The 14,403-nt window shown below is 51.3% G+C and overlaps 2 protein-coding genes across 2 annotated transcripts in view; one reads left to right on the top strand and one right to left on the bottom strand.

The window, feature by feature from the left end:
- LOC104913493 (voltage-dependent T-type calcium channel subunit alpha-1H-like) overlaps positions 1–10,116 on the top strand; it is an 11,051-nt gene extending 935 nt beyond the window's left edge. The window contains exons 3-7 of the mRNA XM_010719821.2: positions 328–666; positions 1,817–1,963; positions 5,519–5,702; positions 8,090–8,268; positions 8,854–10,116. Coding sequence (XP_010718123.1) covers positions 328–666; positions 1,817–1,963; positions 5,519–5,702; positions 8,090–8,268; positions 8,854–9,963 — 1,959 coding nt within the window. The 3' untranslated portion in view covers positions 9,964–10,116. The remainder of the gene's footprint in view (positions 1–327; positions 667–1,816; positions 1,964–5,518; positions 5,703–8,089; positions 8,269–8,853) is intronic.
- A 1,610-nt stretch (positions 10,117–11,726) lies between these two features.
- On the bottom strand, positions 11,727–14,397 carry LOC109370163. The gene is made up of 3 exons (XM_019620563.2): positions 13,758–14,397; positions 12,651–12,825; positions 11,727–12,297 (listed from the first exon to the last, which is right to left on the bottom strand). The coding sequence occupies exons 1-3, from the start codon at positions 14,058–14,060 to the stop codon at positions 11,816–11,818; spliced, it is 960 nt and encodes a 319-aa protein (XP_019476108.1). The 5' UTR covers positions 14,061–14,397; the 3' UTR covers positions 11,727–11,815.
- Positions 14,398–14,403: the final 6 nt, after the last annotated feature.

Genomic DNA, 14,403 nt, shown 5'->3' with positions numbered 1-14,403 from the left:
CTCCCCAGACCCACATCCAGCCTGGCCTTGAATGCCTCCAGGGATGGAGCATCCACAACCAAATTGTGCCAGTTGCTGTAGCTCAGAGAAGTAACCACAGACTCCATGTCCTGATCTCTTGGGACATAACACCATCCTCCTCTTTGTAGATGAAGTCTATATTTTCTTCCATTTGTTTGGGTTGCACCCACAAGCCTTTGTGCCTGGTATATGTTGCAATATATGTAGGTTGAAAATTACCTTTGATAGTTTTTGAAATTAAACTATTCTCTCTGTAATTTGGAGCCCCAGAGTTTATGAATCCCTCCCCTGTTCCCTCTGTTGCAGGACACTCTCCGGGAATGCACCCGGGAAGACAAGCACTGCCTCAGCTACCTGCCTGTTATCTCTCCTGTCTACTTTGTCACCTTCGTCCTCATCGCACAGTTCGTCCTGGTCAACGTGGTGGTGGCTGTGCTGATGAAGCACTTGGAGGAGAGCAACAAGGAGGCCAAGGAGGATGCTGAGATGGATGCTGAGATCGAGCTGGAGATGTCCCGAGGAGCAAGCACATCAGCCACCAGTGGCAGCAGGGGAGGTGCAGTGGCCCTGGAGAGTAGAGCACCCTGCAGAAGTCAGGAGGCCATGAAGTCAGAGCCAGCAGTGCAGGCGAAGCACCAAGCCCTGGTAATGGTTTGCTTGAGGTGTCTGCTCTTCTTGTGCTCGGGGTAGGGAGGGGATGGTTCCTGCCAGTTCCTGCTGCCTGCTATTGGGCAGCCTGGTCCCAGTGACACAGAGCCCAGGCAGCATGGGAGGAAGGCAGATTGCCTTCCCACGCCTTGAGCCATCTCAGGTTTCCCCGAGGTGGAAGGCAACTTGTGACGTTCTCCAGGGCTAACACTGTCCAGGATGTTGTTCTAAGGGAGAGTTGAAAGTCAAAGGTTGTGATTTTTTAGTTTAGAAGCACAGTGCCCCACCTCCCTATCCTGTTCCTCCAGGTCCTTGTTGTTTCAGCTCAAGCTGCAGCACCAAGGAGCAATCTCATAAAGTCCTGGTGCTCTGGCCCTGACACATGTGCGAGGGATGGCATAAATTCCCTTCACACAGACAACAGAAATCCTGCTCAGGTTCTTTCTAGTGCCATTCTGGGATTTCAAGAGAAGCCTCAAGCAAATTGAAGCTCTTGCTCTGCCTAAGGCATGTCCAGCTTGCACCCTGGGTGCTGTCACATCCCCACCAAGAAGCTGAAGCTTTGGGGCTGATCTCCCAGATACTATCTGCCCCCCAGTTCTTCTAGTTCTCTGGAAAAATGAGGCAATCAGAAGTCAGGAGGAATAAAGGAGGGGCTGTGAGATGATTGTCTCATCCAATGTCAGCAGCATATGATTAAGAGTGAAAACAGAATTGCTTTGTCACCATGATCGCAAATAGATCTATTGCAAAATCAATGGGGGATGTGAGATTAAATTACATTAAATTAGATTTTTGTAAAATCCATCAGACTCTATTAAGTCGAGTAAGAAGGAATTTAGTTACATAGCAATGGGGAATTCACTACATAAATGTAGTTGCTAATAGAGATTCCTGCAGGAAAACACACAACCAACACCTGCGTTGCCTTTCTCAGCAGGGAAAGACAGTGCACATCCCTTCACGCAGGGTCACAGGGAGGTGTCAAAAGGTGCTCTGCCACGTCCTGCCACTTGTGCAGCCCACGTTTCCTTTTCACTTCCTTCCTGCTCTGAGCAAGCAGGGCAAAACACCTTGGGGAAGATGTGTTGGAGCACTGGGACGGCCTTGCTCTGCTACTGATGCTTTTTATCTCCCTAATTTGAAGGAGGCGCTGAGCTGTGAGAACGTGTCTGTAGCCATCCCAGACACGCTGGAGGGGGCTGAGACTCCCATGATGGAAATCCCGTCCTTCTGCTCTGTTTCCCACCATGTCCTGACACCTTCCCACCACCCCCGAGGCCGCGAGGCTGAGGTGAATGGCTCCGTGCTGTTGTTCTGCGTTGTGGCATTGTGCTTTGGTGCTGTGCAGCTGGCAGGGCTGTCTGAGTTGTCCCCCACCTGTTGCTTGGCGGCCGCAGCGCTCGTCCCATCCTCAATCCTTCTTAGTTCTGCCTTTGCATGTGCAGGAGAGCTGGGCAGGGAGATGGGGGTCAGCCTCTCCTCCCAGTGGCAGCAGTAGGATGAGAGGTAATGGCCTTACATTGTGCCAGGAAAGGCTTAGGTTGGATATGAGGAACAGTTTCTTCTCCAAAGTAGTGGTGATGCAGTGGCACTGCTGGCCAGTGAGTGGTGGGCTCACTGTACCTGGAGGTGCTCTAAAACCGTGGAGATGTGGCACTGAGGGATGTGGTCAGTGGGCATGGTGGGGATCTGGGAAGTCTTTTCCAAACTCAGTGATTTTATGATGTGCTGTGCTACGTGATGTGTCAGCTGTCTGTCTTCAAGCAATGCATTGAGAGCTGGAAGCTGGCAGAGTCTTTTCTTGCTTTGTGGAGAGAACTGGACCGGTGTGGTTATCTTACTGTATCTATAAGACCTTGTTTCTGGTATAGTATTGAGGAACCAGCAAGGCATGAGCAGATCAGCATGTTAATCTGTGAGGCTTTCAGCAAGCACCAGAGCTGTGGTGTCAGGGGATGCTCTGGGGAGGTCACTCTGTTCCCCAGTACAGCTGTAGCCCCACAGACTGGCACCCAGATCCCATCACGTAAAGATTCTGCATGGATGTGCCATGCACAGGCCTGTGCACGAGGACATGCAGTCAGCCTTGGGTGTCCAAGGGGAGCTGAGCCAGGCATGGTGAGGGCTGAGTTTTGAGCTGTGTGCTGACAGCAGGTGGCTTCCTGCACTCTTTGCTTTCAGGCTTCTTCCTTCAACGCTGGGGTTGACTTTGGCTTGGCAGTGGGTGAGCAGATCATGTTAGGAGCCTCAGAGTGGGGTGGTCTCTACCATCAGCCCCAGACAGCCAGAGGAGCCTCGTTAGACACTGGGAAGCAGAGGAGCAGCTGCCCCACTTCTGCCTGCGCCATCCCATTTGCAAGATGCCATGCTGCTGCATGTCATCTGCCCTGGCACTCTGTCACTGCTGAGCAGCAAGACAGAGCAGGCTAGTAAACATCTCTCTGCCTCCTCCCTCACTCATCCTGCCTCCTGGATATCCTAAATCAATGGGCTGCAGTCATTCAGCACAAATGGGCCTGGAAGAGGAGATGCAGTGTAGCACTTTGCTGTGGAGCTGTGCGTGCAGCAGTGGGGAGCACACCCACTGCCATCAGAAGACTTGCAGCGATCACCCAGAATTAATTTGCATCAGGCTTGGTCCATTTTCCTCTTTCATATGACTGTCAAAGCACTGCCTAGTGGCAAGCATCTCACAGCATTCCCAGACAATTTCTGGGTTCACAATAAGCTCTTGAAGACCACCAAGCAGGTTATCCCTGCTCAAGACAGGCAGTGAGTGATATGAAGGAATAATCCTCAAATAAGTCCCTTTCATGGAGCCACCTGAAAGCTGTGGGACCCCAAAGGAGGATCATTGTGAAGGCATCTCCCAGGGACAGGTGATAATTGTGACTTTGTAAATGCAGCTGTATGGGACTGTGGCTTTCTGCTGGCAGAGGTGACAGTTTGTTACCTGACATACAGCCCAGGTTCTGCCAGAGTCATCCCATGTAAGGACCCAACAGCTGGAGCAGTGCTGGAGATGCACAGCCCTGGGATCAGGAATTCCCTTCCTCTGGGAATTTTGCCCACAGCTTGCAGGCTGCAAGCCTCTGAGAATTGATGGTGTTCCCCAGTGCAGAGCATCCCACTGGTTGCCTTTGCTTCCAGAGGACCTTCTGGGCGTTCCATCACTCAGCAAAGGTCATGTCCTGCAGAGAGATTAGCAGAATTGTTTTTTCTTGAGTTCCTTTTGCACCAGAGCTCCAACAGCGTTCTGATCCCCAGACAAAGGAGGAGGGAGCAGTGCTCACTGACTAAAAATGCTTAACACCATGCTGCATCCCCAAGACCCTCCTTTATTGCATTTCTGCTGGTCTGAGGGGGGACTCACAGCAAGTGGGCTCCTGCCTTGCACCTCTCCATCATGTGCTGGGGTCCTCCCTCACTGTTTCATGGGCTGGGAAGGAGCTATGCTGATTGCTGTGGATGCAGCTCCCAAGCACAGCAGGCGTTTCCCAGCAAGGAGGAGGAGCAGTGGTGGTGGGGCAGCTCCAGACCTTTCCAGCTGTCAAGAGCAGCTCACCAGGTGTCAGCCAACAAACTCTTTGCACACGTTTAATAGTTACAGGACTTCTGACAGTGGCTCAGAGCCACTTGGAATGTACCCAAATCCCTCAGTTGGGTCTCAATAGCTGAAAACTTGAAAACTGCAGTTGTTTATGTCAGAGGGGATGTCTGTCCATTTGTCCCAGCCAGAGAAGACGGATAGGTGAGATCCCTTAGAGGTGAACTGAGATTTCCTAGAGAAATGCCCCAATCCTTCTGCTGCACTAAGACAATGAGACAAGGACTTTTCTTCTACATGCAGCACCAGGATGGCCACCATTCAGTCCCTGTTGTGATGCCAGAGCTCGTTAGCTGAGAGCTCGTTAGCTGTGATGGCCAAGGGCCAGCTGGCACAGTCACCACACCGTGCTCTAACTGAGCCCAGAGGGATGCTCCAGATGCCCACCATCTGTAATAGCCACTGTTGGACCCCCGGCTCCTCAGCCAACTTCAAGAGGGCAAAAGCATGGAGTAATTTGTCTCAGAATGCGTCTCTTTTGGGATCTGAGGACAGAAATTCATGAGGAATGTATGGAAAATAAATAAAATAAAGCAGATTTAACCAGATCTTTGGTGAACTCCAAATTATCCAGTGGGGGATCTCAGGCACAGGTTTTGCTTGCACAGAGGGAAAAAAACAGCCCAGAGGAGCAAAGCAAAATACATTTAATTTAAGACATGCAGCTGGGAAAATGTTTTCAATCAGTCACCAGGAGACTGACATTAAAGGAAAACCAGAGGGATTCACTGTACTTTAGATAACAAGGTGAATTGTGAGGGGGATGTGTTGAGGAGCCCTGCTTGAGGCCAAACACAGAAATCCCTTTTCTTCTCTGAATCCAGCTCTGCACCCACATTTGTGATGCCCTGAAATGCCCTGCAGCTGCCTCCTCTGGGGTCAGCAGTGCCCAAATGTCACAAGGGAAAGGCCGCAGGGTTTGTAGTGGTGTTACTGTGGGCTGTGGGTGTGCGTTTCAATGTTTGCCTCTGTCTGTGTGTGTTTGAGGAGATCATGTATGGATTTCCAGAAGCACGTGGGGCCTGGCCCGCTCTGCCAGCAGAGCAGCGGCTCATTGGTGCCTTGTTTCATTCGAGCCAGAGTCTGAACTCTGTATCAGCTGTGCTGCCATTGCAGTCACCAGGGCTGCAGGCTCTCTGTGAGATGCCAAGAGAAACATCTGCACGAGGTTTTAAAGCAGAAAGAAGCCATAAACCCACCCAGATGCTGACAGACCCCTCTCTCTCTCTTGCTTTGCAGGGAGGCATGGCCAGCCCGCAGCCTCAGGACTCCCAGAACCTGCTGACGGTCCGCAAGATCTCCGTTTCACGCATGCACTCCTTGCCCAATGACAGCTACATGTTCCGGCCTGTGATGCCAGCCAAAGCTCCCTTTCCCCTCCACGAGGTGGAGATGGAGACGTATCCCTGCAAGTCACAGCGAGGTACCATCCGCGTGGCTCCAGCCGAAGCCTTGGAGCACACACATGGTGGTTGGATGGGGAAGATGCCCCCAGAGCTGCGTATGGGTTGGGCGTTGCTTTGGTTGTCCTGACACCACTGCAGGACTGCAGCTTTGTGGTTTTGTCACATCCCCTTGTGGGGACATCTGGGGAGAAGTGGGGCTGCCAGGCAATGGGAGAGGCGTGGAGGACAGGCTGCTAGCTGAGGAAAAGGATATTAACTGCACATTTCATCTCGAGTGATCAGCCCTGACATCAGGGATACGAATCAATAAAATCAGCAGGAATGAAAGCTAATGTCGGCAGTGCTTCCTGAAGAGCTCCTTACAGCTCTTGTTTCAGTCTCAGAGCAGCTCCTTTTAGCATGGTACATTGAGTTCATAGATGGAGGAGTTTCTTTGGGAGCATAAAGATCAGAAAGCACCCTCCGGTGTCTCCACAGCCTTACAGTGAATCCTGGGCAGAGGCCCTGCAGCCAGGGAGTCACAAGCTACGCAGGGCCTGGGAGCATACATTTACCAAACTGCATCCAAATACATTTCCCTATTCTGTCTCCTTTGTTGATGAGTTGGTTTGAAGGGGAAATCAATAAGAAAGAAACTATCTGCCTCCCTAAAAGCACATGTGCTGCTTGAGTGGCTCCCAGGCATCACCAGCCTGGTTTCCTCTACTGCAACATTTGGAAATGCACGTGCTGCTTGGACAGAAGCAGTGGGTTTACAGACCCTGATGGGACTGGCAAGGTCTGCTCTGATTTCCTTAGGTGAATTAATTCTATTTGCTCAAGCAGCCTGGATACCAGGTAATGTTCTCTGCTCAGTATGTATTAGTATTATTTCACCTGCAAATTCTTCTCTGAGCAAAGAAAACAAGGTTGAGTTTCATGGCTGGATGGCTGGGGATGCTTTTCATCTCTGTGGTGGGTGTAAATCAGGATTTATGCCAGTATAGGACTGCTGTGATGTGGGCAGGGGTGGGTGGAGCTGACCAAGGACTCTTCATCCTTCCCCAGTTTCTCTCCAGGAACACTCAAACGATGGCTATGATGGGTGCTTATTTTCTCTCTTACTTAAGTCATAGTCCTGTAAGGTACATGAATTGTAAAACTGAGCACACACACATTCCCATTAGCATTTATTTTTTCATGGGCTTTTCACTGTTAGTTAAGGATGTCTGCTGCTCTGCCCATATCGTAGTGCCAACATTCTGAACGTGCTGTGAGATGAGCAGGTCTTGGGTTGTTGTGGTCATACAAGCAGTTTGCTGATTTATTGGAAGAACAGGAGAAAAGTGTACAAATCCAGAAGTGTTTGGATTCATTCAGTGCTCCTGACTGTGCTAATTAGAGGGTTGTTTTTTTCTGTTTTCTATGTAAGAGCTAGATGGAAAGTTTCCAACAGAAGGAAATTCCAATGAAAGACGGGAAAGAAAGTGTAGGGTTTTGATTTTATGACTATATTTGTAAAAGGTTTTATGACAGCATTTTTCTGCATCATAAAAAAACGTTTTGTGAAGCCTGGGTTAGTGCATGAATAGCACTACTCAAGAGTGAAACTCTGCCCATAGGAGAGCCCAAAAACAAAAGAGGGAGAAGTGGGGCGGGTTGGGGGGGTGGGAAGCCCACTGCTCTGCTGCTTCTGTGCTGTTCTGGAGAAAAACTCCAAAAGAAAAGTGGTTAAACAATACGTTTTCTTCCTTCCCAACAACAAATCTCTTTCTGAAATGCAACTGCAAACTGTCTGGATGGCTTTTGTTGTAGGTTCAAGTTCCCTGACCTCTGGGCGAGATCTCTTGAAGTGATGGATAGCTGTGTTTTTAACATGGAGCAGCAGTGTAGGAACAGATGCTGGGTTTCAAGCTAATGAGGACTATAAATCTTGCAGCCAAAAAAATAAAAAATAAAAAAACAAAGGTCTTTCAAACAAAGTAGAACCGCAGTAAAGCAGCACTATGAAGGGGATGGGGAGGTGGGATTGCCTTTAGGTGCAGCCAGGGAGCTGGGAGCCTTCTTCAGGAGGAGAGCAGTTCCTGCCTGGTATTGAGCTCAGGGAGCAGCCTCTGTGCCATGAATGGGAGCCAGCCATGTTCGGCCTCGTGTCAGGCAGTGGTGGGACTGTATGAGTGGTGGCAAATGGGAATTCTGCCCTGTGCATGTCAGAATTGTCCCCTCCTGGAAAAGCCAGGGCAGGGTGTTGCAAGAGAAGGTTTCTGTTATCTGAAACAGAAAACAGAAGCTATGAGCATCAAGTTTATAATGGGCAATATCCTGGAGAGGGCAGAGCCACATGTAACGCAGATGCTTCAGCATTTACGCTGGAGCCTACAGGCGCCACAGCAGCAGCAGTGACCGTCCCCTCTCTGTGTCCCAGGGTCCATCACCTCCATCCGCTCGCAGCCCGTGGGGACGTGCTCCTCCTTGAGGGTCCCTCCCGAGTCCCTCCATGTGGCTGTGCGCTCCCCCGGCCGCGAGGGCTGGCACCGCTGGAAGGTCCTTCCCCCGCACATCGTCCCCCGCTCTCCTACTCTGAACAAGCTGCTGTGCCGGCAGGTAAGAGGCCAAGAGACTAGAGAGGGAAACCCCTGTAGTCACCTTGCTGTTTCTCTTTTCCACTTTTTTTGGAGCTGACAGCAGCATTCCCCTTTTAGAACAAAATGTTTCTGGTGCTGTTGACATAAAATCACAGAACCACGGAATAGTTGGGTTGGAATGGACCTTAACACCCATCTAGCTCCATCTCCTGCCATGGGCTGGTTGCACAATGTTCTCCTGTACAGCCATGGTCTGATGGGAGCTGGCACAACAGCACAGTGAGGGTTGCGTACACGCACCAACTTCTCTGCCACATGCAGTGAAGAGCATGTGGCAGACCCCCAGGCTCTTCTCATCTCCATCTCTCTCCTCTTCCAGTGCAGGTTCAGGTTTACTATTAGAAAGAACAACTTCTCTGAAAGAGCAGTGATGCTTCACACAGGCTGCCCAGGGAGGTGGTGCAGTCCTTGTTCCTGGAGGTGTTAAAGAACCATAGTGATGTGGCACCAAGGGATGTGATTTGCTGTCACGGTGGGGATGGGTTGGGGTTGAACTTGTTGATCTTAGAGATGTTTTCCAGCCTTCATGTTTCTCTGATTCCAGGAGGCCGTTCGGACAGACTCGGTGGACGGACACCCTCCAGACCCCAAGGACAACGTGCAAGCAGAGCATGGAGAGATGCCACCATCACCAAAGCACCCTCAGCACACCCTCACCCCCAGCCCTCTCCACCTTGCAGCCTCCTCCCTGCCGTGCTCCCCTCCACGCTCCCCACCAACCTCCCCACACCGGCACCCATCGCTGACTCGGAAACACTCCCGCAGCCAGCACGGGGTCTCCAGTCCCACCGAGAGCCCCCCAAGCTCCCAGGGCTGCCTCCTGGAGCCCTCCGACCTGGCTGACGAGGAGGTTCGCCACATCAACAGCTCAGCCAAAGACTGGGGGGAGCACTCGGAGGCCGGGAGCTGCTCCACGTCACCGTTCGTCTCGCCGGCCGCATCGCCGGTGCCCTTGAAGAATTGCAGCACAAGCAGCCTGGCAGCAGGCAGCAGCAAGGAGAGGGACTTGAAGAAGTTTTACAGCATCGATACGAAGGGCTTCCTCACCAAGCCCAGCTGGGGGGATGACCAAAGGCGGCACTCCATCGAGATCTGCCCCTCCGTCCGTGATGGGGACTGCGGCTTCGAGGAGCGCGCCGAGGAAAAGCCACGCTCCCCCGCCCACATCCAACCGGAGTCTGAGTACATCCATGGAGCCCGGAGGAAGAAGAAGATGAGCCCTCCCTGCATTTCTATAGATCCTCCCATGGAGGATGACGGCGGGGCGGCCTCGCGCACCAAAGCCTCCGAGAACAGCATGCTGCGCCGCAGGACCCCATCCTGCGAGTTCCCGGCGTACCGAGAGCCCCTGGAGCCGGCGGAGGCGCAGCCGGGGGAGCCGGGCTGCAAAGCAGAGCGCCGTGCCCAGCACCTCGCCATCCCCGGCTTCTCCTTCGAGCAGTCGGATGGCGGCGGCTCCCTGAGCAGCCTCTCGGATCTGCTGGACAGTGGGCGATCCACACCGGACTGCGAACTGAGAAAGCCGGAGCCCTTAAAAACTCAACGGAGCAACGCCGAGAAAAGCAAAGAGCTGCTCAGCGTGGCCAAGAGCCCCGTCCGGATGCAGGACTTGGTGACTGTTGCGACAGAAGAAGACATCGACGAGCCCGTATAGCTGTCTGGGATGGGGGTGTGGGGGGTCTCAAGGGCTTGACACCGACGTGGGGTTGGACACAGAAGGGAATGCGCGGCCACGTGGCCACACTCTGGTTTTTCCCTTTCTTGCAGTCCCTTCTTCTTAAGCGCTGTGGAGGTTTGCAAAAAACCCGAAAACAATTAAAAATTAATTATTATTATTTAAGAAGAAACCAAACAAACGGATGAAACGGTGCCGGGTTTCGGGGCGGGGGTTCAGAGGGGGCTTTTCTAAAGGGCAAAGTGGAGGCGGTGGGGGGCGGCTCTCGGTCCTCTGCGCCCTCGGTCACATTGATCCGGGTGGTGGCGGATGGGGGCTGAGGGTTCTCTTTGTCGTTTCGTTGTGGGGTTTTTTTTTGTTGTTCTTTGTTTTGTTTTGTTTTGTTTTGTTTTTAAAAAGATGCTCAACTTTTTAAAAGGCACTTTTAGAGATGTCACATGCCGTGAGAGCGCCCCGGAGATGGGAGCTGTACGTTGTCTGTATATCAGCAGTTATATAAATAGAAATAATGTATTTGTGAGATACAAAACAAGGAAAAAAAAAAAAAAAAGAACAAAAAAAAAAAAGTACCCACAAAAACTCTTCTTCTTCTTCATAATGCACATATTTTTATAGAGAAACAATACTGTTTTTTGCATTACGTGTGACTCCGCGACCGGGTGGTGTTTCCTTGGGTTTTATGTGAACTGATTATTACAGCCGTTCGTTTTCCAAATGTTTCTGCTCCTCCTTTGCTCTCCTTCCCCTTCGTTCCCCTCCACCATCAGCCCACAGCTCCTCCTTTCGCCACCCCTTTCATTTTTCTTTTGTACTTTAGAGGTTGTGTCCTAACAACGGAAAGAAACCAAATCACTACTGAATTGTAGCCAGTGCAATAATAAGTTATTCATTCTTCTCGTCTGTACAATGGTCCTTTCGCTTGTTTTATTTTTTTTTTCTTCCTTCTTTTAACAGATATTCAGGTTAAACGCTGCAATAATCCGAAGTACCATGCACAAACAAGGTGTCCTGCATTACACACTAAAAAAAGGCAAAAATTAAATTTGAAGAGATTAAAAAAAAAAAAAAAAGACAAAAATAAATAGTAAATTATTTAAGAAATGTATTTTGTTTCCTGCAGTTCAAAGTAAGTTATTTGTACAGTATGTCCAGGCGCAAAGAGCTGGTGGTGGTGGTGGGCTGCGTGAGCAGGTCGGGATCTGTTCTCCTCCTGGTGGACGCTATGAGATCACAGTGGTGGCCGTAACCCCTTCTATTCATAGAGTGGTAATCAGCACAGTGAGGCTGGGAAAGGCCTCTCAGATCCCCAACCCCACCATGACACCAAACCACGTCCCTCAGTGCCACATCCCCGCGGTTCTGAACGCCTCCAGGGCCGCTGACCCATCATCCCTGGGCAGCGCTGCCAGTGCATCGCCGCTGTTTCAGAGGAGGAATTGTTCCTCATATCCAGCCTGAACCCCACCCACACCCACATGGTTCCTCTGCCACACTCCAAAGCCTCTCAAGTTCAAGTCAACACCACTTCAATATTTTTTAATATACACATATTTAGTTTTGGGGTTGATTTTCTGTTCTTAGCCTCCATTTCCTGCCTCTTCCATGCTCCTCAGCCAGGCCCTCTGATCAGGACAGCTTCACCACAGAGCACTGACATCATGTGTCAGTCGGCCCCAGCACTGCTCACCAGCAGCAAAAAGACACACGGGGGAAAAATACCAACCAACCAACCAACAGAAAGAATTAAAGCAACCGTTTTCGTTTGGTTCATTCCATGCCGCCTCATATTTATGCATCCACGTATATCTTCTGTTATTTATGCATTCATTACTCAAAAGGAAATGTATCTTGTTTCACATGTATTAAACTGTATAAACTGGAAGCCTGGCCTGACTTTGTGAGCAGCCCGGGGCCCCGCGTGGCTCTGTGCAATCAGCAGCCAGGGGGGATAACTGCAGTTACTCCTTCCTGTTGGTTTAATGGGGGATTCTGGAAAAGCACCATAAAGGTAATTCCTAACAGCGTTTTGGGGGCAGTGGTTGTGTCCTTTTGAGGAGAGGAGGGGATGTGGACTGAGCCCTGAGCTGAGCACAGCGATGCTGTGTGTCCCGCAGTGCTGCTGCCACTCTCCAAAGCCCCGGGGTTGGACCCAGGCTGATGGGAGCCCGGCAACGGATGGAGGTCTGTCCCACAAAGTGCTGCTCTGCTCTGTGATTTCCAGTCGAGGCTCTGCAGTGGGCAGTGAGCTGCATACAAACCCATCTCCAACAGAGAGCAGCCGTCTGCTGCCTGCTGCTGCTGACCAGGGGGTTCCTGCTGAGGAATAAAAGCCAGGTTGAGGCTAAAACATCTGCTGGTTGGCCAACATGTGCTTTCCAAGGTAATTAATAACAATGAGGCCAAATCAGCAGCAGGGTGAAGCTCTGGGCTTGCTCTATGGCTCTCCCTGTCCACGTGGGCAGCCTGGAAGTGTTGGTGTTGGGATGATCTGGGAATCATCTGTGTGCTGAGTGCAGCTCTTCCACCCCGTGCTCAGGGATGCTGCATCCCCAGCGTCCCCTCAGCCAGTGCTACAATGGGAACCTGCCCATGTCTTCCTGGCTCTCCTTTTCTCAAGGGGATGAAATATCTGGAAGGACACAGTTGTGAGTATGGGAACAACTCACCTCGATGTGCTGCGATGGCTGGGAGCTGAGCAGGCACTGAGACAGCCAGAAGGAGGGGTTTGCTGCAACCCCACTGGGGCACCCCCGTGCTGAAGCACCCTACTGGTGGCTCTGGCCAACCACAGACTTCATTTCTGGCTGTGGAGCAGAGGCAGCACCAGAACTGCAGCAGTTCCTATGGGGGGGGAAAAGACATCCGTGAGCCCCGAGCTGCAGCCTCAGCAGCAGATGTGGCCATATCCAACAGAGCAGAGCTCAGTGTTGATCTTCCTGCTCACTGAACCTCTACAGTACTGAGCCATTTCCACCAGGCTGCCTGCAAGGGTGGTGTTGCTGAAGATTGGAAGTGAAAAGCACCGGATGAATGTGAATTGTTACTGTTTAAATGGATCGATTGCTCTTTTGCATTTTTAATTATCATTTGGCCAAAGTGCAGCCTGCAGGGACCTCGGGGAGGGGAGCAAGCGAGGACCCAGAGGCTGAATCTCAGATGGCATCGACCTGAAACAGCCAAGCTGAGGAGAGAATAAGCGCATGAGAGCAGCACATCCCCATGCAATTACAGACAGCCCTTAATCAATCAGTGCTGTGAGATCACGCGGGTGGCACTGATACTAATAACTATTTGATATTTGTACAATCCTTCTTAGGTTGAATAATCAAATTGACTTTATCCATTAAACCACTGCAATTAAGCTTTAAATCCAGGGCTGTGTTTTAATGGCTGGGTCTATGGCTTCTTGGCAGGGTCTTCATTCAGAATTTTGCTGCATCCCACCAGACCGAAGCTTCTCCCACTCCCATCCCCAGAGCTGCTCACTCTTCCTGTCCCTCCAGCCCTGACCAAACCTGAAATGCAGCTCCTCAGTCCTCCTCCTCACTCTCTCCCTATTCCGGCTGGCATGCTAATTTATTCCATGGCTCAGATGGAGGCCCTAATTAATTTCCTCATTAATACAAAAAAGAAAAAAAGAAAAAAAAAAGGTAGGTCTACACAAATGGAAACACGTTCCAATACAAATTAATTCTGAATAGAAAACCGTGCATCTCATAGCAATGCTCTGCAGCTGCTGTCAGAGCCAGACCCCAATCCCATCAATTACCCACCATAACGAGGGGTGGGCGCAGAACACCAAAGGCCGACATTTCTGCTTTGGCTTTCTGCTGCTCTTTTCTGCTCCAGGGGGATATCGGTAACCGTTCCTGGTTGCTCTGAGCTGCCAGCCCAGGTAGCCGGCAGCCAAGACAAACAGCCGCAAAAGGAGCGTTAATTAAATGGCTTCGCTTGCAGCGATGGATGGCTGATCGGGAGCGGTTTTGTTTTTCCCCCTGACAATTTTCGGATGAAATACATGATTTTCTTTGAAACCTTCCTGAGGGGCAGGAGGGAAAGGATAACATTGCGGCCATCCTCTCCCGTCCCTCCGCCTGGATCCATTCCTGCTGCCCGGCTGTTGTTTGCTGGGCGTCGAAATCTCGAATACAACCTGAAAAATCTGACTGAATGTCGGCAGAGAACGCGTCCGTGGGAACGAATAACGATGGAAACTGTGGGGACAAAGCAGCTCCGTGACCCCGCGGGGTGACACCAGACGGCGTGGGAGCCCCAGAGAGCCCCGACCCGAAGCGTTCCTCCCCCCGCACACCCCAGGCTCGGCTCCTTGCCCAGCAGCAGCACCTAGCGGCCGTTTCCCTGCGCCTGATGCGGCAGGAACGGCTTAGAAAGAGCCGCCCGAGTTCGGGAGGTTTCCGA

The sequence above is a fragment of the Meleagris gallopavo genome, chromosome 16, assembly GCF_000146605.3.
Source record: "Meleagris gallopavo isolate NT-WF06-2002-E0010 breed Aviagen turkey brand Nicholas breeding stock chromosome 16, Turkey_5.1, whole genome shotgun sequence".
In the NCBI taxonomy this organism is placed as follows: domain Eukaryota; kingdom Metazoa; phylum Chordata; class Aves; order Galliformes; family Phasianidae; genus Meleagris; species Meleagris gallopavo.
Note: the sequence above shows the minus strand (reverse complement) of the source record. Positions and strands in the feature narration are given on the sequence as shown.